Genomic DNA, 24,033 nt, shown 5'->3' on the forward strand with positions numbered 1-24,033 from the left:
CCCCGCTGGATCTGACCGTCCCGGGTGGATGTGCCCCCGCCGGCTCTGACCGTCCCGGGTGGATGTGCCACCGCTGGATCTGACCGTCCCGGGTGGATGTGCCCCCGCCGGCTCTGACCGTCCCGGGTGGATGTGCCTCCGCTGGATCTGACCGTCCCGGGTGGATGTGCCCCCGCTGGATCTGACCGTCCCGGGTGGATGTGCCCCCGCCGGCTCTGAGTTACTGTAAACAGTCAGTGTGTGCACATAACACAGGGCCGGGATCTCGCAGCCGCTGGATGGATCTGTTTGGAGACCTGAGCGGCGGAGGATCCCCCGGGGGCAGCGAGTTGTCACAATAAACAGGACGACCTGTCGGCACACGCCGGGGGCCGCGCTGCACCGCTGCCTCCACAGAGGGAATCTAGGTCAGCACAAGTCCAATAATCCAGCACTGGACGGAGACACGGACACCAATTATGGCGGATTATTAAACCACTTACGGGTCCCAGTGACTGATCTTCAGCTCCACCAGGTGATCGATCATGGAGGTGGTGTACTCCGGGAACCCGGCCACGAACACACTGCAGACAGGAGCACAAAGTCTGTTAGTCCGGCATCCGATACACCGGAAGATCGGGGGCACACAACCCCGAGTCTCAGAACAATCAGGTGATAATCCGGAAATCCCACCGCACTCTCACCTGATGGTTAGGAAGCAGTTTGCCCGATTTCCAACAGCAAAGTAGTCGGCGGTTGTGAGGATGTCGATGCCGTGCGGGAACGTCCCCTGTGGGGGGAGAGACAAGAGATCAGTCAGCGGTGCCCCCCGCCATGCTGGGTGCGGCCCCCACTGTCACCCAGCTCTCCGCACCCCCCGAAAGGCTGTACAGACAGTGATACAGTTCTGGTGAATCAGCGGGCTCAGGATGAGCACATTATGATGGGGGTGGTGGAGAGCCGGGCACACCGGGGGTTAATAGTGATGGCCATGAGTGACCCTACCTGTCGCCCCACGTTCTCCTGGAAGGCGGCCTGCGGAGGACAAACAGAGAGGTGAGACACCGAGAGGACGAAGCCCCCCCAACCGGCCACAGCGGGGGCCACCGACGACAATCCTCTGCATGGGATCACCTGCACCAGCCTGCGGTCAGGGAGGGGCGGCCTGCGGTCAGGGAGGGGCGGCCTGCGGTCAGTGTGGGGCGGCCTGCGGTCAGGGAGGGGAGGCCTGCGGTCAGGGAGGGGCGGCCTGCGGTCAGGGAGGGGCGGCCTGCGGTCAGGGAGGGGCGGCCTGCGGTCAGGGAGGGGCGGCCTGCGGTCAGGGAGGGGCGGCCTGCGATCAGTGAAGGGCGGCCTGCGGTCAGGGAGGGGCGGCTTGCGATCAGTGAAAGGCGGCCTGCGGTCAGGGAGGAGCGGCCTGCGGTCAGTAAAGGGCGGCCTGCGGTCAGGGAGGGGCGGCCTGCGGTCAGGGAGGGGCGGCCTGCGGTCAGGGAGGGGCGGCCTGCGGTCAGGGAGGGGAGGCCTGCGGTCAGGGAGGGGCGGCCTGCGGTCAGGGAGGGGCGGCCTGCGGTCAGGGAGGGGCGGCCTGCGGTCAGGGAGGGGCGGCCTGCGGTCAGTGTGGGGCGGCCTGCGGTCAGTGAGGGGCGGCCTGCGGTCAGGGAGGGGCGGCCTGCGGTCAGGGAGGGGCGGCCTGCGGTCAGGGAGGGGCGGCCTGCGGTCAGGGAGGGGCGGCTTGCGATCAGTGAAGGGCGGCCTGCGGTCAGGGAGGGGCGGCCTGCGATCAGTGAAGGGCGGCCTGCGGTCAGGGAGGAGCGGCCTGCGGTCAGTAAAGGGCGGCCTGCGGTCAGGGAGGGGCGGCCTGCGGTCAGTGAGGGGCGGCCTGCGGTCAGTGAGGGGCGGACTGCGGTCAGGGAGCGGCGGCCTGCGGTCAGGGAGGGGCGGCCTGCGGTCAGGGAGGGGCGGCCTGTGGTTAGTGAAGGGCGGCCTGCGGTCAGGGAGGGGCGGCCTGCGGTCAGGGAGGGGCGGACTGCGGTCAGGGAGGGGCGGACTGCGGTCAGGGAGGGGCGGACTGCGGTCAGGGAGGGGCGGACTGCGGTCAGGGAGGGGCGGCCTGCGGTCAGGGAGGGGGCGGCCTGCGGTCAGTGTGGGGCGGCCTGCGGTCAGTGTGGGGCGGCCTGCGGTCAAGGAGTGGTGGCTTGCGGTCAGTGTGGGGCGGCCTGCGGTCAGTGTGGGGCGGCCTGCGGTCAGTGTGGGGCGGCCTGCGGTCAAGGAGTGGTGGCTTGCGGTCAGTGTGGGACGGCTTGCGGTCAGTGTGGGGCGGCCTGCGGTCAGTGTGGGGCGGCCTGCGGTCAGGGAGGGGCGGCCTGCGGTCAGGGAGGGGCGGCCTGCGGTCAGGGAGGGGCGGACTGCGGTCAGGGAGGGGCGGACTGCGGTCAGTGTGGGGCGGCCTGCGGTCAAGGAGTGGTGGCTTGCGGTCAGTGTGGGGCGGCCTGCGGTCAGTGTGGGGCGGCCTGCGGTCAGGGAGGGGCGGCCTGCGGTCAGGGAGGGGCGGCCTGCGGTCAGGGAGGGGCGGCCTGCGGTCAGGGAGGGGCGGCCTGCGGTCAGGGAGGGGCGGCCTGCGGTCAGTGAGGGGCGGCCTGCGGTCAGTGAGGGGTGGCCTGCGGTCAGTGAGGGGTGGCCTGCGGTCAGTGAGTGGCGGCCTGCGGTCAGGGAGGGGCGGCCTGCGGTCAGTGAGTGGCTTCTTGCTGGGGGGACACTTACCGAGGCGGCTCGTCTGCAGTTCACGTCCCGATCAAAGATGGCGGCGATGATCAGCGCACTGCAAGACAAAGGGGAAAAGGTGAATATAAATGATGGGGATGTAGTCGGTTCTGCACAATGATGGGGGTTATCAATATACAAGGGGAACAGCAGATCCCGGATGTTCCCGTCACCAATCACACAACTGGCCAAGTCATCCATACAGTGGCCACTACTGAGCATCATCCAGCTTTCCCAGACCCCTGAAGACGAGGTTCAGATACCCAGCTTTCCCAGACCCCTGAAGACGAGGTTCAAACACCCAGCTTTCCCAGACCCCTGCAGACGAAGTTCAGACACCCAGCTTTCCCAGACCCCTGCAGACGAGGTTGAGACACCCAGCTTTCCCAGACCCCTGCAGACGAGGTTGAGACACCCAGCTTTCCCAGACCCCTGCAGACGAGGTTGAGACACCCAGCTTTCCCAGACCCCTGATGAGATTCAGACACCCAGCTTTCCCAGACCCCTGATGAGATTCAGACACCCAGCTTTCCCAGGCCCTGCAGGCTAGGCTCAGACACCCAGCTTTCCCATACCACTGCAGACGAGGTTCAGATACCTAGCTTTCCCAGACCCCTGCAGACGAGGCTCAGATCCCCAGCTTTCCCAGACCCCTGCAGACGAAGTTCAGACACCCAGCTTTCCCAGACCCCTGCAGACGAGGTTGAGACACCCAGCTTTCCCACACCCCTGCAGACGAGGTTCAGACACCCAGCTTTCCCAGGCCCTGCAGACGAGGCTCAGACACCCAGCTTTCCCAGACCCCTGATGAGGTTCAGACACCCAGCTTTCCCAGGCCCTGCAGACGAGGCTCAGACACCCAGCTTTCCCAGAGCTCTGCAGACGAGGTTCAGATACCCATCTTTCCCAGACCCCTGCAGACGAGGCTTAGATCCCAAGCTTTCCCAGACCCCTGCAGACGAGGCTTAGATCCCAAGCTTTCCCACACCCCTGCAGACGAGGCTCAGACACCCAGCTTTCCCAGACCCCTGCAGACGAGGTTCAGACACCCAGCTTTCCCACACCCCTGCAGACGAGGTTCAGACACCCAGCTTTCCCAGGCCCTGCAGACGAGGCTCAGACACCCAGCTTTCCCAGACCCCTGATGAGGTTCAGACACCCAGCTTTCCCAGGCCCTGCAGACGAGGCTCAGACACCCAGCTTTCCCATACCCCTGCAGATGAGGTTTAGATACCCAGCTTTCCCAGACCCCTGCAGACGAGGCTCAGATCCCCAACTTTCCCAGACCCCTGCAGACGAGGTTGAGACACCCAGCTTTCCCAGACCCCTGCAGACGAAGTTCAGACACCCAGCTTTCCCACACCCCAGCAGACGAGGTTCAGACACCCAGCTTTCCCAGACCCCTGCAGACGAGGCTTAGATCCCAAGCTTTCCCAGACCCCTGCAGACGAGGCTCAGACACCCAGCTTTCCCATACCCCTGCAGACGAGGTTCAGACACCCAGCTTTCCCAGACCCCTGATGAGGTTCAGACACCCAGCTTTCCCAGGCCCTGCAGACGAGGCTCAGACACCCAGCTTTCCCATACCCCTGCAGACGAGGCTTAGATCCCAAGCTTTCCCAGACCCCTGCAGACGAGGCTCAGACACCCAGCTTTCCCAGAGCTCTGAAGACGAGGTTCAGACATCCAGCTTTCCCAGACCCCTGCAGACGAAGTTCAGACACCCAGCTTTCCCAGACCCCTGCAGACGAGGTTCAGACACCCAGCTTTCCCAGACCCTTGAAGACGAGGTTGAGACACCCAGCTTTCCCAGACCCCTGCAGATGAAGTTCAGACACCCAGCTTTCTCAGTCCCCTGCAGACGAGGTTCAGACACCCAGCTTTCCCAGGCCCTGCAGACGAAGCTCAGACACCCAGCTTTCCCAGACCCCTGTAGACGAGGTTCAGATACCCAACTTTCCCAGACCCCTGCAGACGAGGCTCAGATCCCCAGCTTTCCCAGACCCCTGCAGACGAGGTTGAGACACCCAGCTTTCCCAGACCCCTGCAGACGAAGTTCAGACACCCAGCTTTCCCACACCCCTGCAGACGAGGTTCAGACACCCAGCTTTCCCAGACCCCTGGTGAGGTTCAGACACCCAGCTTTCCCAGGCCCTGCAGACGAGGCTCAGACACCCAGCTTTCCCAGACCCCTGGTGAGGTTCAGACACCCAGCTTTCCCAGGGCCTGCAGACGAGGTTCAGACACCCAGCTTTCCCAGACCCCTGAAGACAAGGTCCAGACACCCAGCTTTCCCAGACCCCTGAAGACGAGGTTCAGACACCCAGCTTTCCCAGACCCCTGAAGATGATGTTGAGACACCCAGCTTTCCCAGACCCCTGCAGACGAAGTTCAGACACCCAGCTTTAACAGACCCCTGCAGATGAGGTTCAGACACCCAGCTTTCCCAGACCCCTAAAGACGAGGTTGAGACACCCAGCTTTCCCAGACCCCTGCAGACGAAGTTCAGACACCCAGCTTTCCCAGACCCCTGCAGACGAGGTTCAGACACCCAGCTTTCCCAGGCCCTGCAGACGAGGCTCAGACACCCAGATTTCCCAGACCCCTGATGAGATTCAGACACCCAGCTTTCCCAGGCCCTGCAGACGAGGCTCAGACACCCAGCTTTCCCATACCACTGCAGACGAGGTTCAGATACCCAGCTTTCCCAGACCCCTGCAGACAAGGCTTAGATCCCCAGCTTTCACAGACCCCTGCAGACGAGGCTCAGACACCCAGTTTTCCCAGATCTCTGAAGACGAGGTTCAGACATCCAGCTTTCCCAGACCCCTGCACATGAAGTTCAGACACCCAGCTTTCCCAGACGTCTGCAGACGAGGTTCAGACACCCAGCTTTCCCAGACCCCTGCAGACGAGGCTCAGACACCCAGCTTTCCCAGACCCCTGCAGACGAGGCTCAGATCCCCAGCTTTCCCAGACCCCTGCAGACGAGGCTCAGACACCCAGTTTTCCCAGATCTCTGAAGACGAGGTTCAGACATCCAGCTTTCCCAGACCCCTGCAGACGAGGCTCAGATCCCCAGCTTTCCCAGACCCCTGCAGACGAGGCTCAGACACCCAGTTTTCCCAGATCTCTGAAGACGAGGTTCAGACACTCAGCTTTCCCAGACGCCTGCAGACGAGGTTCAGACACCCAGCTTTCCCAGACCCCTGCAGACGAGGCTCAGACACCCAGCTTTCCCGGACGCCTGCAGATGAGGTTCAGACACCCAGCTTTCCCAGACGCCTGCAGACGAGGTTCAGACACCCAGCTTTCCCAGACCCCTGCAGACGAGGCTCAGACACCCAGCTTTCCCGGACGCCTGCAGATGAGGTTCAGACACCCAGCTTTCCCAGACCCCTGCAGACGAGGTTCAGACACCCAGCTTTCCCAGACTCCTGATGACGAGGCTCAGACACCCAGCTTTCCCAGACCCCTGCAGACGAGGCTCAGATGCCCAGCTTTCCCAGACCCCTGCAGATGAGGTTCAGACACCCAGCTTTCCCAGTTCCTGCAGACGAGGCTCAGACACCCAGCTTTCCCAGACCCCTGATGAGATTCAGACACCCAGCTTTCCCAGACCCCTGCAGACGAGGTTCAGACACCCAGCTTTCCAGACCCCTGATGATGAGGTTCGGACACCCAGATTTCCCAGACGGCTGCAGACGAGGCTCAGTCACCCAGCTTTCCCAGACCCTTGCAGACGAGGCTCAGACACCCAGCTTTCCCAGACCCCTGACGACGAGGTTCGGACACCCAGATTTCCCAGACGGCTGCAGACGAGGCTCAGACACCCAGCTTTGCCAGACCCCTGCAGACGAGGCTCAGACACCCAGCTTTCCCAGACCCCTGCAGACGAGGCTCAGACACCCAGCTTTCCCAGACCCCTGCAGACGAGGCTCAGACACCCAGCTTTCCCAGACCCTTGCAGACGAGGCTCAGACACCCAGCTTTCCCAGACCCCTGATGAGGTTCAGACACCCAGCTTTCCCAGACCCCTGCAGACGAGGCTCAAACACCCAGCTTTCCCATACCCCTGCAGACGAGGTTCAGACACCCAGCTTTCCCACACTCCTGCAGGCAATATTACGATACCCAGCTTTCTCAGACCCCTGCAGAAGAGGCTCAGATACCCAACTTTCCCAGACCCCTGCATACAAGGTATAGACACTCAGCTTTCCTAGACCCCTGAAGACGAGGTTCAGACACCCAGCTTTCCTAGACCCCTGCAGTCAAGGTTCAGACACCCAGCTTTCCCGGACGCCTGCAGATGAGGTTCAGACACCCAGCTTTCCTAGACGCCTGCAGACGAGGTTCAGACACCCAGCTTTCCTAGACGCCTGCAGACGAGGTTCAGACACCCAGCTTTCCCAGACCCCTGCAGACGAAGTTCAGACACCCAGCTTTCCCAGACCCCTGCAGACGAAGTTCAGACACCCAGCTTTCCCAGACCCCTGCAGACGAAGTTCAGACACCCAGCTTTCCCAGACCCCTGCAGACGAAGTTCGGACACCCAGCTTTCCCAGACCCCTGCAGACGAGGCTCAGACACCCAGCTTTCCCAGACGCGTACAGACTAGGTTCAGACACCCAGCTTTCCCAGACCCCTGCAGGTAATATTACGATACCCAGCTTTCCCAGCCCCTGCAGACGAGGCTCAGACACCCAGCTTTCCCAGACACCTGCAGACGAGGCTCAGACACCCAGCTTTCCCAGACCCCTGATGACGAGGTTCGGACACCCAGCTTCCCAGACCCCTGCAGACGAGGCTCAGACACCCAGCTTTCCCAGACCCCTGCAGACGAGGCTCAGACACCCAGCTTTCCCAGACCCCTAACGACGAGGTTCGGACACCCAGATTTCCCAGACGGCTGCAGACGAGGCTCAGACACCCAGCTTTCCCAGACCCTTGCAGACGAGGTTCAGACACCCAGCTTTGCCAGACCCCTGCAGACGAGGCTCAGACACCCAGCTTTCCCAGACCCCTGCAGACGAGGCTCAGACACCCAGCTTTCCCAGACCCCTGCAGACGAGGCTCAGACACCCAGCTTTCCCAGACCCCTAATGAGGTTCAGACACCCAGCTTTCCCAGACCCCTGCAGACGAGGTTCAGACACCCAGCTTTCCCACACTCCTGCAGGCAATATTACGATACCCAGCTTTCTCAGACCCCTGCAGAAGAGGCTCAGATACCCAACTTTCCCAGACCCCTGCATACAAGGTATAGACACTCAGCTTTCCTAGACCCCTGAAGACGAGGTTCAGACACCCAGCTTTCCTAGACCCCTGCAGTCAAGGTTCAGACACCCAGCTTTCCCGGACGCCTGCAGATGAGGTTCAGACACCCAGCTTTCCTAGACGCCTGCAGACGAGGTTCAGACACCCAGCTTTCCTAGACGCCTGCAGACGAGGTTCAGACACCCAGCTTTCCCAGACAACTGCAGACGAAGTTCAGACACCCAGCTTTCCCAGACCCCTGCAGACGAAGTTCAGGCACCCAGCTTTCCCAGACCCCTGCAGACGAAGTTCAGACACCCAGCTTTCCCAGACGCCTGCAGACGAAGTTCGGACACCCAGCTTTCCCAGACCCCTGCAGACGAGGCTCAGACACCCAGCTTTCCCAGACGCGTGCAGACTAGGTTCAGACACCTAGCTTTCCCAGACCCCTGCAGGCAATATTACGATACCCAGCTTTCCCAGCCCCTGCAGACGAGGCTCAGACACCCAGCTTTCCCAGACCCCTGCAGACGAGGCTCAGACACCCAGTTTTCCCAGACCTCTGAAGACAAGGTTCAGACATCCAGCTTTCCCAGACCCCTGCAGACGAAGTTCAGACACCTGCAGACGAGGTTCAGACACCCAGCTTTCCCAGACCCCTGCAGACGAGGCTCAGACACCCAGCTTTCCCAGTTCCTGCAGACGAGGCTCAGACACCCAGCTTTCCCAGACGCGTACAGACTAGGTTCAGACACCCAGCTTTCCCAGACCCCTGCAGGTAATATTACGATACCCAGCTTTCCCAGCCCCTGCAGACGAGGCTCAGACACCCAGCTTTCCCGGACGCCTGCAGATGAGGTTCAGACACCCAGCTTTACTAGACGCCTGCAGATCAGGTTCAGACACCCAGCTTTCCCAGACCCCTGCAGACGAGGCTCAGACACCCAGCTTTCCCAGACCCCTGATGACGAGGTTCGGACACCCAGCTTCCCAGACCCCTGCAGACGAGGCTCAGACACCCAGCTTTCCCAGACCCCTGCAGACGAGGCTCAGACACCCAGCTTTCCCAGACCCCTAACGACGAGGTTCGGACACCCAGATTTCCCAGACGGCTGCAGACGAGGCTCAGACACCCAGCTTTCCCAGACCCTTGCAGACGAGGTTCAGACACCCAGCTTTGCCAGACCCCTGCAGACGAGGCTCAGACACCCAGCTTTCCCAGACCCCTGCAGACGAGGCTCAGACACCCAGCTTTCCCAGACCCCTGCAGACGAGGCTCAGACACCCAGCTTTCCCAGACCCCTGATGAGGTTCAGACACCCAGCTTTCCCAGACCCCTGCAGACGAGGTTCAGACACCCAGCTTTCCCACACTCCTGCAGGCAATATTACGATACCCAGCTTTCTCAGACCCCTGCAGAAGAGGCTCAGATACCCAACTTTCCCAGACCCCTGCATACAAGGTATAGACACTCAGCTTTCCTAGACCCCTGAAGACGAGGTTCAGACACCCAGCTTTCCTAGACCCCTGCAGTCAAGGTTCAGACACCCAGCTTTCCCGGACGCCTGCAGATGAGGTTCAGACACCCAGCTTTCCTAGACGCCTGCAGACGAGGTTCAGACACCCAGCTTTCCTAGACGCCTGCAGACGAGGTTCAGACACCCAGCTTTCCCAGACAACTGCAGACGAAGTTCAGACACCCAGCTTTCCCAGACCCCTGCAGACGAAGTTCAGGCACCCAGCTTTCCCAGACCCCTGCAGACGAAGTTCAGACACCCAGCTTTCCCAGACGCCTGCAGACGAAGTTCGGACACCCAGCTTTCCCAGACCCCTGCAGACGAGGCTCAGACACCCAGCTTTCCCAGACGCGTGCAGACTAGGTTCAGACACCTAGCTTTCCCAGACCCCTGCAGGCAATATTACGATACCCAGCTTTCCCAGCCCCTGCAGACGAGGCTCAGACACCCAGCTTTCCCAGACCCCTGCAGACGAGGCTCAGACACCCAGTTTTCCCAGACCTCTGAAGACAAGGTTCAGACATCCAGCTTTCCCAGACCCCTGCAGACGAAGTTCAGACACCTGCAGACGAGGTTCAGACACCCAGCTTTCCCAGACCCCTGCAGACGAGGCTCAGACACCCAGCTTTCCCAGTTCCTGCAGACGAGGCTCAGACACCCAGCTTTCCCAGACCCCTGATCAGATTCAGACACCCAGCTTTCCCGGACGCCTGCAGATGAGGTTCAGACACCCAGCTTTACTAGACGCCTGCAGATCAGGTTCAGACACCCAGCTTTCCCAGACCCCTGCAGACGAGGCTCAGATGCCCAGCTTTCCCAGACCCCTGCAGATGAGGTTCAGACACCCAGCTTTCCCAGTTCCTGCAGACGAGGCTCAGACACCCAGCTTTCCCAGACCCCTGATCAGATTCAGACACCCAGCTTTCCCAGGCCCTGCAGACGAGGTTCAGACACCCAGCTTTCCCAGACCCCTGATGACGAGGTTCGGACACCCAGCTTCCCAGACCCCTGCAGACGAGGCTCAGACACACAGCTTTCCCAGACCCCTGCAGACGAGGCTCAGGCACCCAGCTTTCCCAGACCCCTGCAGATGAGGTTCAGACACCCAGCTTTCCCAGACCCCTGCAGACGAGGCTCAGATACCCAGCTTTCCCAGACACCTGCAGATGAGGCTCACACACCCAGCTTTCCCAGAACCCTGCAGACGAGGCTCAGATGCCCAGCTTTCCCAGACCCCTGCTGATGAGGTTCAGACACCCAGCTTTCCCAGACCCCTGATGACGAGGTTCGGACACCCAGCTTCCCAGACTCCTGCAAACGAGGCTCAGACACCCAGCTTTCCCAGACGGCTGCAGACGAGGCTCAGACACCCAGCTTTCCCAGACCCCTGCAGACGAGGCTCAGACACCCAGCTTTCCCAGACCCCTGCAGACGAGGCTCAGACACCCAGCTTTCCCAGACCCCTGCAGACGAGGCTCAGACACCCAGCTTTCCCAGACCCCTGCAGACGAGGTTCAGACACCCAGCTTTCCCAGACCCCTGACGACGAGGTTCGGACACCCAGATTTCCCAGACGGCTGCAGACGAGGCTCAGACACCCAGCTTTCCCAGACCCTTGCAGACGAGGCTCAGACACCCAGCTTTGCCAGACCCCTGCAGACGAGGCTCAGACACCCAGCTTTCCCAGACCCCTGCAGACGAGGCTCAGACACCCAGCTTTCCCAGACCCCTGATGAGGTTCAGACACCCAGCTTTCCCAGACCCCTGCAGACGAGGCTCAAACACCCAGCTTTCACATACCCCTGCAGACGAGGTTCAGACACCCAGCTTTCCCACACTCCTGCAGGCAATATTACGATACCCAGCTTTCTTAGACCCCTGCAGAAGAGGCTCAGATACCCAACTTTCCCAGACCCTTGCATACAAGGTATAGACACTCAGCTTTCCTAGACCCCTGAAGACGAGGTTCAGACACCCAGCTTTCCCAGACCCCTGCAGTCAAGGTTCAGACACCCAGCTTTCCCGGACGCCTGCAGATGAGGTTCAGACACCCAGCTTTCCTAGACGCCTGCAGACGAGGTTCAGACACCCAGCTTTCCTAGACGCCTGCAGACGAGGTTCAGACACCCAGCTTTCCCAGACCCCTGCAGACGAAGTTCAGACACCCAGCTTTCCCAGACCCCTGCAGACCAAGTTCGGACACCCAGCTTTCCCAGACCCCTGCAGACGAGGCTCAGACACCCAGCTTTCCCAGACGCGTGCAGACGAGGTTCAGACACCCAGGTTTCCCAGACCCCTGCAGACTAGGTTCAGACACCCAGCTTTCCCAGACCCCTGCAGGCAATATTACGATACCCAGCTTTCCCAGGCCCTGCAGACGAGGCTCAGACACCCAGCTTTCCCAGACCCCTGATGAGGTTCAGACACCCAGCTTTCCCAGACCCCTGCAGATGAGGCTCAGACACCCAGCTTTCCCATACCCCTGCAGACGAGGTTCAGACAGCCAGCTTTCCCAGACCCCTGCAGGCAATATTACGATACCCAGCTTTGCCAGACCCCTGCAGACGAGGTTCAGACACCCAGCTTTCCCAGACGCCTGCAGATAAGGCTCAGACACCCAGCTTTCCCAGACCCCTGCAGACGAGGCTCAGATGCCCAGCTTTCCCAGACCCCTGCAGATGAGGTTCAGACACCCAGCTTTCCCAGACCCCTGATGATGAGGTTCAGACACCCAGCTTCCCAGACCCCTGCAGACGAGGCTCAGACACCCAGCTTTCCCAGACCCCTGCAGACGAGGCTCACACACCCAGCTTTCCCAGATGGCTGCAGACGAGGCTCAGATACCCAGCTTTCCCAGACCCCTGCAGATGAGGTTCAGACACCCAGCTTTCCCAGTTCCTGCAGACGAGGTTCACACACCCAGCTTTCCCAGACGCCTGCAGAAGAGGTTCACACACCCAGCTTTCCCAGACTCCTGCATATGAGGTTTAAATACCCAGCTTTCCCCGACCCCTGCAGACGAGGCTCAGATCCCCAGCTTTCCCAGACCCCTGCAGACGAGGTTCAGACACCCAGCTTTCCCAGACCCCTGAAGACGAGGTTCGGACACCCAGCTTTCCCAGACCCCTGCAGACGAGGCTCAGACACCCAGCTTTCCCAGACCCCTGCAGACGAGGTTCAGACACCCAGCTTTCCCAGACGCCTGCAGACGAGGTTCAGACACCCAGCTTTCCCAGACCTCTGTAGACGAGGTTCAGACACACAGCTTTCCCAGTTCCTGCAGACGAGGTTCACACACCCAGCTTTCCCAGACCCCTGCAGACGAGGCTCAGACACCCAGCTTTCCCAGACGGATGCAGACGAGGCTCAGACACCCAGCTTTCCCAGACCCCTGCAGACGAGGCTCAGACACCCAGCTTTCCCAGACCCCTACAGATGAGGTTCAGACACCCAGCTTTCCCAGACGCCTGCATACAAGGTATAGACACTCAGCTTTCCCAGACCTCTGCAGACGAGGCTCAGACACCCAGCTTTCCCAGACGCCTGCATACGAGGTTTAGACACCCAGCTTTCCCAGACGCCTGCAGACGAGGTTCAGACACTCAGCTTTCCCAGACCCCTGCAGACGAGGCTTCGACACCCAGCTTTCCCAGACACCTGCAGATGAGGCTTCGACACCCAGCTTTCCCAGACACCTGCAGACGAGGTTCAGACACCCAGCTTTCCCAGACCCCTGCAGACGAGGCTTCGACACCCAGCTTTCCCAGACACCTGCAGACGAGGTTCAGACACCCAGCTTTCCCAGACGCCTGAATACAAGGTATAGACACCCAGCTTTCCCAGACGCCTGCAGACGAGGTTCAGACACTCAGCTTTCCCAGACCTCTGCAGACGAGGTTCAGACACCCAGCTTTCCCAGACCCCTGCAGACGAGGCTCCGACACCCAGCTTTCCCCGACCCCTGCAGACGAGGCTCAGACACCCAGCTTTCCCAGACGGATGCAGACGAGGCTCAGACACCCAGCTTTCCCAGACCCCTGCATACAAGGTATAGACACACAGCTTTCCTAGACCCCTGCAGACGAGGCTCAGACACCCAGCTTTCCCAGACGCCTGAATACAAGGTATAGACACCCAGCTTTCCCAGACGCCTGCAGACGAGGTTCAGACACTCAGCTTTCCCAGACCTCTGCAGACGAGGTTCAGACACCCAGCTTTCCCAGACCCCTGCAGACGAGGCTCCGACACCCAGCTTTCCCCGACCCCTGCAGACGAGGCTCAGACACCCAGCTTTCCCAGACGGATGCAGACGAGGCTCAGACACCCAGCTTTCCCAGACCCCTGCATACAAGGTATAGACACACAGCTTTCCTAGACCCCTGCAGACGAGGCTCAGACACCCAGCTTTCCCAGACCTCTGCAGACGAGGTTCAGACACTCAGCTTTCCCAGACGCCTGCAGACGAGGCTCCGACACCCAGCTTTCCCAGACACCTGCAGACGAGGTTCAGACACCCAGACTTCCCAGACTCCTGCATATGAGGTTTAAATACCCAGCTATCCCCGACCCCTACAGACGAGGCTCAGACACCCAGCTTTCCCCGACCCCTGCAGACGAGGCTCAGACACCCAGCTTTCCCAGACCGCTACAGACGAGGTTCAGACACCCAGCTTTCCCAGACCCCTACAGACGAGGTTCAGACACTCAGCTTTCCCAGACCCCTGCAGACGAGGCTCAGACACCCAGCTTTCCCGGACCCCTGCAGACGAGGTTCAGACACCCAGCTTTCCCGGACCCCTGCAGACGAGGCTCAGACACCCATCTTTCCCAGACGCCTGCAGATGAGGCTCAGACACCCAGCTTTCCCAGACCTCTGCAGGCGAGGTTCAGACACCCAGCTTTCCCAGACCCCTGCAGACGAGGCTCCGACACCCAGCTTTCCCAGTTCCTGCAGACGAGGTTCACACACCCAGCTTTCCTAGACCCCTGCAGACAAGGTTCAGACACCCAGCTTTCCCAGACCCCTACAGACGAGTTTCAGCCACCCAGCTTTCCCTGACCCCTGCAGACGAGACTCAGGCACCCAGCTTTCCCAGACCCCTGCAGACGAGGCTCAGATGCCCAGCTTTGCAGATCTGCCCACTGTAGAGACAGGCATCAATCGAAGATTTGCCAATCAGGATCCCGGGGAAGTTAGGTAATTGTTAATATGGCAGCATTTATACAAATGTATTAGTACTCAGCTTTCTAAGGTCTCTGAAAGGTAAATTAGAATAAATAAGGGTAATGGAAGAGGAGGCAGAGCACTGTGCACAGAGGCAGGTGTGACATTCAGGAGCCTTGGAAAGCTGGGTGACAGGCAGGTGTCTGCCAGTGTAGGGGAATCACAGCCAGCCCCCTGTAATATGGAGACCGTGGAGGATCAGCGCCCGATGCAGTGCTGGCGGCCATGCGCTGGTCACCCAGCTTTCCCGGGAGCAGAGAGCTGTGCCGCCGTCCCTCCTCCATCACACGGGATTTCAGAGCTTTTGTTGTGTGAGTTTCTGTGATACTCCGGGAGCCGAGGACGGCAAGTCGTGGCCTGTCCTCCGTCACCACGCCTGCCGGGATCAGCCGCACCGACTACTCCTCCCAACATCCCCGCCTGCCAGGATCAGCCTCACCGACTACTCCCCCCGACATCCCCGCCTGCCGGAATCAGCCGCACCGACTACTCCTCCCGACATCCCCGCCTGCCGGGATCAGCCGCACCGACTACTCCTCCCAACATCCCCGCCTGCCGGGATCAGCCTCACCGACTATTCCCCCCGACATCCCCGCCTGCCGGGATCAGCCTCACCGACTACTCCCCCCAACATCCCCGCCTGCCGGGATCAGCCTCACCGACTACTCCCCCCAACATCCCCGCCTGCCGGGATCAGCCTCACCGACTACTCCCCCCAACATCCCCGCCTGCCGAGATCAGCCTCACCGACTACTCCCCCCAACATCCCCGCCTGCCGGGATCAGCCTCACCGACTACTCCCCCCAACATCCCCGCCTGCCGGGATCAGCCTCACCGACTACTCCCCCCAACATCCCCGCCTGCTGGGATCAGCCTCACCGACTACTCCCCCCAACATCCCCGCCTGCCGGGATCAGCCTCACCGACTACTCCCCCCAACATCCCCGCCTGCCGGGATCAGCCTCACCGACTACTCCCCCCAACATCCCCGCCTGCCGGGATCAGCCTCACCGACTACTCCCCCCAACATCCCCGCCTGCCGGGATCAGCCTCACCGACTACTCCCCCCAACATCCCCGCCTGCCGAGATCAGCCTCACCGATTACTCCCCCCAACATCCCCGCCTGCCGGGATCAGCCTCACCGACTACTCCCCCCAACATCCCCGCCTGCCGGGATCAGCCTCACCGACTACTCCCCCCAACATCCCCGCCTGCCGGGATCAGCCTCACCGACTACTCCCCCCAACATCCCCGCCTGCCGGGATCAGCCTCACCGACTACTCCCCCCAACATCCCCGCCTGCCGGGATCAGCCTCACCGACTACTCCCCCCAACATCCCCGCCTGCCGGGATCAGCCTCACCGACTACTCCCCCCAACATCCCCGCCTGCCGGGATCAGCCTCACCGACTACTCCCCCCAACATCCCCGCCTGCCGGGATCAGCCTCACCGACTACTCCCCCCAACATCCCCGCCTGCCGGGATCAGCCGCACCGACTACTCCCCCCAACATCCCCGCCTGCTGGGATCAGCCTCACCGACTACTCCCCCCAACATCCCCGCCTGCTGAGATCAGCCTCACCGATTACTCCCCCCAACATCCCCGCCTGCCGGGATCAGCCTCACCGACTACTCCCCCCAACATCCCCGCCTGCCGGGATCAGCCTCACCGACTACTCCCCCCAACATCCCCGCGTGCCGGGATCAGCCTCACCGACTACTCCCCCCAACATCCCCGCCTGCCGGGATCAGCCTCACCGACTACTCCCCCCAACATCCCCGCCTGCCGGGATCAGCCTCACCGACTACTCCCCCCAACATCCCCGCCTGCCGGGATCAGCCTCACCGACTACTCCCCCCAACATCCCCACCTGCCCCGGACTACGACCTGCCCCCAATCGCCCCCTGAAATGGCTGATAACAGGGAGTAATAGACTGTAGTCTCCTGTCCTACAGCGCCCCCTATCTCAGCTTCCTCGCCTGTGGCTGTAGGTGCCGCCATAGTCCGTAGCTCTGGGCTCCACATCTCCCAGCGGTAGGACGAGCCCCGCGGCGTCTAATCTCACAGTGCAAGGAGGAACGCCGCCACACCCGCCACAGAACGCGCATGGGGGGGAGGGATGTGCGGCTGTCCTGTACAGCTCCAGGGAGCCGAGACACTGCACCAGCACCTCAGCTGTGTACAGGACACCCAGCAGGTGTGACACTGTCTGCTGAGATACAGCATGTATCTAACCCTATCATAGTGATCAGTGGTGCAGCCAGCGCTGGGGCAGGGCAACTACTCAGCGGCCCCTAACCATCGAAGAGCCCCTATGACCAGCGCAGGGTTAAACCTCCATGATCCCCATAAGAAATACTGATGTTTTTACACTTTTACCTTCTGTTTTTTATTCTTTTTGGCTAAAATTCAACATTTCTTTGTGTTTTAAATTTTGCTTCAACTATTGAATTCCTCTAGATGGATTCCTAAATCTAGCCCTATGCCTAGCCCTAACCATTGACTCTAGCCCTAACCCTAGTACTATTCCAGGACTCCAATATTAACCCTAGCCCTATTCTCTGACCCCTGTCCTATTCCTAACCCTAACCCTATTCTCGGACCCGAGTCTTAACCCTAGTCCTATTCCCGGACCCTCACCCTAGTCCTATTCTCTGACCCCTGTCCTATTCCTGTACCCTACCCCTTACCCCATTCTTTGACTGTTGCCCTATTCCCAAACCCTAGTACAAATCTCAGACCCTAGCTTTAGCCCTAGTCCAATGCCTGGACCCTAACCCCACTCATATTCCTGGAGCCTAGCCCTAACCCTAGTCCAATTCCCAGACCCTAGCCCTAACCCTAGTCCAATTCTCAGACCCTAGCCCTATCCCTAGTCCAATTCTCAGACCCTAGCCCTAACCCTAGTCGTAACCTCAGTCCTATTCCAGGAACATAGCCCTAACCCTATTCTCGGACCCGAGTCTTAACCCTAGTCCTCTTCCATGACCCTAGCCCTAACCCTAGTCCAATACCAGAACGTTAACCCTAGTCCTATTCCCGGACCCTCACCCTAACGCTAGTCCTATTCTCGGATCCTAGCCCTAACCCTAGTCCTATTCCCGGACCCTCACCCTAACGCTAGTCCTATTCTCGGATCCTAGCCCTAACCCTAGTCCAATTCCTGGACCGTAGCCCTAACTCTAGTTCAATTCTCAAATTCTCAGACCCTAGCCCTAATCCTTGACCCTAGCCCTAACCCTAGTCCAATACCAGAACCATAACCCTAGTCCTATTCTCAGACCCTCGCCCTAACCCTAGTACTATTATTGGATCCAAGCCCTAACCCTAGTCCAATTCCCAAACCGTAGCCCTAACCCTAGTTCAATTCTCAGACCATAACCTTAGTCCTATTCCCAGAACCTAACCCTAACCCTAGTCCTATTCCCGGACCCTAACCCTTGTCCAATTTCAGAACCGTAGCCCTAACCCTAGTCCAATTCTCGGACCCTAACATTAACCCTAGTCCAATTCCCAAACTGTAGCCCTAAACCTAGTCCTATTCCCGTACCCTCGCCCTATCCCTAGTCGTAACCTCAGTCCTATTCCCAGATCCTATCATCCATCCATTACAGTCTCTTATTCTCAGGTGTAATATTCATTTATGAGATAAAACCACCGGGGACTCCGAGCTTCCATGCAGAGGCCGATGATCGCCCCATATGCGGCTTTTGACCTCTCCGATCATCCCACATTTTTGATAAGCAGTTCTGACTGAGATGAAATGTGACGCCGTCTCCGTCCATGGGTCCTCCCGTGACGCCGTCTCCGTCCATGGGTCCTCCTGTGACGCCATCTCCGTCCATGGGTCCTCCCGTGACGCCATCTCCGTCCATGGGTCCTCCCGTGACGCCGTCTCCGTCCATGGGTCCTCCCGTGACGCCATCTCCGTCCATGGGTCCTCCCGTGACGCCATCTCCGTCCATGGGTCCTCCCATGACGCCATCTCCGTTCATGGGTCATCCCGTGACGCCATCTCCGTCCATGGGTCATCCCGTGACACCGTCTCCGTATATGGCTCCTCCGGTGCCGCCATCTCCGTATATGGCTCCTCCGGAGCCGCCGTCTCCGTATATGGCTCCTCCGGTGCCGCTGTCTCCGTATATGGCTCCTCCGGTGCCGCCGTCTCCGTCCATGGGTTCTCCCCATCTCCGTCCATGGCTCCTCCTGTGTTGCAGCCTCTGTCCATGGGTCCTCCTATGCCACCATTTCCATCCATGGGTCCTCAGGTGCCGCTATCTCCGTATATGGCTCCTCCGGTGCCGCTGTCTCCGTATATGGCTCCTCCGGTGCCGCTGTCTCCGTATATGGCTCCTCCGGTGCCGCTGTCTCCGTATATGGCTCCTCCGGTGCCGCTGTCTCCGTATATGGCTCCTCCGGTGCCGCTGTCTCCGTATATGGCTCCTCCGGTGCCGCTGTCTCCGTATATGGCTCCTCCGGTGCCGCTGTCTCCGTATATGGCTCCTCCGGTGCCGCTGTCTCCGTATATGGCTCCTCCGGTGCCGCTGTCTCCGTATATGGCTCCTCCAGTGATGCCATCTCCGTTCATGGGTCCTCCTGTGTTGCAGCCTCTGTCCATGGGTCCTCCTATGCCACCATTTCCATCCATGGGTCCTCCGGTGCTGCCATCTCCATAAATGGCTCCTCTGGTGCCGCCATCTCCGTATATGGCTTCTCCGGCGCCGCTGTCTCCGTATATGACTCCTCCGGCGCCGCCGTCTCCGTATAGGACTAATCCGGTGCCGCCGTCTCCGTATAGGACTCCTCCGGTGCCGCCGTCTCCGTATATGGCTCCTCCGGTGCCGCCGTCTCCGTATATGTCATACAGTAAAGCCCGGTGCAGGGAGTGGCGGCACACCCCCGGGAAGGCTGACGCTGTGTGGCCTCTAAGCCTCGCCGGTGATTCACAGCCTCTAATCCGACTATAAAGCAAGAGGATGTCAAACACGAGGAGCCACCGCCATATCATGGAGTCTCTGCGTGGGGGGCTCCTTAGCCCCGGCCACGGGGCTACTCAAATCACCAAGAACTGTGACCCAGAGCAAAGAGCAGGTAGGTTTGTCATGGGGACACAGAAGCAGGTAACAGATGATAAAAGGTGATCACTTACTTTGCGATGCGATTCACGAACGGTTTCATTTCCAGGGGGTCGTAGGCGCGAGCGAAAGCCCAGCAGACGTAACAGGCGGCGTCCCGGACGTTGGAGCCCACGCTGCAGGCGCCTCGCTTCTCGTCATACACCAGGGCCTTCAGGATGACGGGGACGACTGCGGGGGAAACAACAACCGGGGTCAGTGAGCAGTGAAAAACAGTGACCCGTAGAGAGGCGCAGAGATGGGCGAGGGGTCCGGTGTCGAGACCCCAATAATCACTACAAAGGGAGAGGGGTCCGGTGCAGAGACCCCAACAATCACTACAAAGGGAGAGGGGTCCGGTGCAGAGACCCCAACAATCACTACAAAGGGAGAGGGATCCGGTACAGAGACCCCAACAATCACTACAAAGGGAGAGGGATCCGGTACAGAGACCCCAACAATCACTACAAAGGGAGAGGGGTCCGGTGCAGAGACCCCAACAATCACTACAAAGGGAGAGGGGTCCGGTGCAGAGACCCCAACAATCACTACAAAGGGAAAGGCCTCCGGTGCAGAGACCCCAACAATCACTACAAAGGGAGAGAGGTCCGGTGCAAAGACCCCAACAATCACTACAAACCCAGAGCAGCAGGTGAGCGCCGCCATTATGTCCGGCCTCGGTCTGCAGAACAGTGCTGGTGTGCCTGCGCCATCACTGCACTGATCGTGCATTTTAAGCGCTGCGCTGCTCCCCTCCTTCACGTTACACGCGCGCACCGCGCCGTACCCCCCATCCCGTTTCACACACGCCGCACCGTCCCCCCATCCCATTTCACGTGCGCTGCGCCGCTCCCTTCCTTCCCGTTTCATACGTTGCTTTCCCCCCACTCCCATTTCACGCGCGCCGCACCTCTCCCCTCCTTCCCGTTTCATGAGTTGCTTTCCCCTCACTCCCATTTCACGCACGTCGCTCCCCTCCTTCCCACTTCACACGCGCCACGTCGCTCCCCTCCTTCCCGCTTCACACGCGCCACGCAGCTCCCCTCCTTCCCGTTTCACGCACGCCGCACCTATCCCCTCCTCCTGTTTCACGCACGCCACACCTCTCCCTTCCTTCCCGTTTCACGCACGCCACACCTCTCCCCTCCTTCCCGTTTTATGCGCTGCTTTTCCCTCACTCCCGTTTCATGCGCGCTGTACCTCTACCCTACTTCCCGTTTCACGCGCGCCGCACCTCTCCCCTACTTCCCGTTTCACGCGCGCCGTACCTCTCCCCTACTTCCCGTTTCAAGCGCACCGCACCTCTCCCCTCCTTCCCGTTTCACGCGCGCTGCACCTCTCCCCTCCTTCCCGTTTCATGCGTTGCTTTCCCCTCACTCCCATTTCACGAACGCCGATCCCCTCCTTCCCGTTTCACACGCGCCACGCCGCTCCCCTCCTTCCCATTTCACACGCGCCACGCCGCTCCCCTCCTTCCCGTTTCACGCACGCCGCACCTATCCCCCTCCTTCCCGTTTCATGTACGCCACACCTCTCCCCTCCTTCCCGTTTCACGCACGCCGCACCTATCCCCCTCCTTCCCGTTTCATGTACGCCACACCTCTCCCCTCCTTCCCGTTTCACGCGCGCCGCACCTCTCCCCTACTTCCCGTTTCACGCGCGCCGTACCTCTCCCCTACTTCCCGTTTCAAGCGCACCGCACCTCTCCCCTCCTTCCCGTTTCACGCGCGCTGCACCTCTCCCCTCCTTCCTGTTTCATGTGTTGCTTTCCCCTCACTCCCATTTCACGAACGCCGATCCCCTCCTTCCCGTTTCACACGCGCCACGCCGCTCCCCTCCTTCCCATTTCACACGCGCCACGCCGCTCCCCTCCTTCCCGTTTCACGCACGCCGCACCTATCCCCCTCCTTCCCGTTTCATGTACGCCACACCTCTCCCCTCCTTCCCGTTTCACGCACGCCGCACCTATCCCCCTCCTTCCCGTTTCATGTACGCCACACCTCTCCCCTCCTTCCCGTTTCACGCGCGCCGCACCTCTTTTTAGTGGCTGCGGCTGGCGGCGCTCCCTCGGGTGCGTGGAGACGGCACATACGCGGCGGCCGTCGCTGCGCGCCATTGTCCTGAACAATGCAGCGGTGTGAGGCTTTTTTTGTCTCCTCTGACTATTCAGGATTAACTTGTAAATTCCAGCGCGGCCGTCCTGAGCGGCTGCACACAATGGGCGCACTTGTGGGATCTGCAGGCAGCGCCCCGGGGCTTCCTCTTGGCAGGTGTACGCGATGAATGACGGAGCCTACGCGCAGAGCCGTGTCCTCGCAGAGCGCCGCTCACGACCCGCAGTAATGTGTAGCCTGTGGGCACAACTGAAAGCCTCGTTCCCAGGCGAGGTTCTGCGGTGGCGCGGACTGCGGGCAGCAGCAGAACAATGACCCCATACACACAGCGAGCCGCCCAACTGGTTCCTGGCGTCAGAAGAAACATGGCCGCACCGCCAGCAGCGGCGTAAATCAAGCGCGCAGGCAGCGGCTGGGAAAGGAGTGGCGATTAGGACAGGACGGGGTTAACAAGAAGATTATTAGGGGGCACCCGTAAAAGCCGCCGGTACCCCACGACCCTCCGATACATATTGATGTTCATGACTTTGAAGTAGCTTTAAAAATGGACGTCACATGTGAAGCGTGCACAACCGGAGCGAGCGGCCACACGGACCCGCCGTAGAGGAGGCGGTCAACCGGGGGGGACACACAAAAAAAAGGAGGCATGAGAGAAGCGCGCTCATTAGTGCAGGCTGTCCAGGAACCAATATTTGTATTCAAGCGAGCGTCGGGTGCTTTCAAGCTTGCGTAGCGTTCTCTTCAGCTAAAATTGGGTGGTTTTGCACCAAGCTTTGCTTTCAAGGTAAGGTTGGACGTTTTCAAGCTAATGGATGGTGCTTGCAAGCTAACAATGGGTTCTCTGGAGCTAGGGTTGGGAGCTTGCAATCCATCAATGGGTTCTTTGAGCTAACATTGTGTGGTTGCAAGCTAACGATCCGTTCTCTGGAGCTAATGGAGGCTTGTGAGCTACTGATGGGTTCTCCGGAGCCAACGTTAGGAGCTTGCAACCCAACAATAGGTTAAGTTAACATAGCTCAAGAGAGAACCCATCGTTAGTTTGCAACCAGGCTAAGGTTGGCTGCTTGCGAGCTAAAGATTGGTTCTCTTGAGCGAATGATGACTGCTTGTGAGCTAACGATGGCTTTTCTAGAGCTAATGTTAAGTGTTTGCGAGCGAATGATGGGTTCTCTTGAGCTAGCGGTTGCTTCTCTGAAACTAATGCTGGCTTCTTGCGCGCGAACGACTGGTTCTCGAGCTAACATTGGGTGCTTGCGAGCTAGCTATGGGCTCTCTTGAGCCAACGTTAAGCGCTCGAGAGCCAACGATGGATTCTCCTGTGCCAACATTGGGTGATTGCAAACTAACGATGGGTTCTCTTGACCGAACGTTGGGTTCTTGCGGGCTAAAAATGGGTGCTTGTAAGCACACGATGGGTTCTCTTGAGCCAACATGAGTCTGTGAGCTCTCAATGGGGTCTTTAAAAGTTGGGTGCTTGCAATCTATCGATGGGTTCTCAAGCTAACATCGAGTGCTTGTGAGCTTACACTGAGCCCTAGCGAGCCAACGATGGGTTTATTTCACCTAACGGGTGCTTGCAAGCTAGCAATGGGATCCCTTGAGCTAACCTTGAGCTATACAGTGCTTGCGAGCCAACGATGGGTTTTCTAGAGCCAAAAGCTGATTGTGATCTAACGATGGGTTCTCTGGGGCAAATGTTAGATGCTTGCAAGTCGACGATGGGTCCTCTAGAGCTAATGTTATGTGCTTGCGAGCCAAAGATGGGTCCTCTAGAGCTAACGTAATGTGCTTGCGAGCTAACAGTTCCTTTGAGCTCATGTTGAGTACTTGTGAACCAACAATGGGTTCCCTTGGTCTAACGTGGGGTGCGCAAGCCAACGATGGGTTCTCTAGAGCTAAAGTAATGTGCTTGCGAGCTAACAGCTCCTTTGAGCTCATGTTGAGTACTTGTGAACCAACAATGGGTTCCCTTGGTCTAACGTTGGGTGCGCAAGCAAACGATGGGTTCTCTAGAGCTAACGTAATGTGCTTGCGAGCTAACAGTTCCTTTGAGCTCATGTTGAGTACT

The 24,033-nt window shown here is 59.6% G+C and overlaps 1 protein-coding gene across 1 annotated transcript in view; it reads right to left on the bottom strand.

Moving 5' to 3' along the window:
* Positions 1–24,033, bottom strand: part of TBCD (tubulin folding cofactor D) — a 232,762-nt gene that overhangs the window by 90,231 nt on the left and 118,498 nt on the right. The window contains exons 15-19 of the mRNA XM_073660419.1: positions 19,887–20,043; positions 2,740–2,797; positions 985–1,014; positions 684–769; positions 483–563 (exon numbers count right to left, since the gene is read on the bottom strand). Of these exons, the coding sequence (XP_073516520.1) occupies positions 483–563; positions 684–769; positions 985–1,014; positions 2,740–2,797; positions 19,887–20,043 (412 nt within the window). The remainder of the gene's footprint in view (positions 1–482; positions 564–683; positions 770–984; positions 1,015–2,739; positions 2,798–19,886; positions 20,044–24,033) is intronic.

The sequence above is a fragment of the Phyllobates terribilis genome, unplaced genomic scaffold, assembly GCF_046119375.1.
Source record: "Phyllobates terribilis strain yellow unplaced genomic scaffold, ASM4611937v1 Scaffold_25__1_contigs__length_18738178, whole genome shotgun sequence".
NCBI classification, from domain to species: domain Eukaryota; kingdom Metazoa; phylum Chordata; class Amphibia; order Anura; family Dendrobatidae; genus Phyllobates; species Phyllobates terribilis.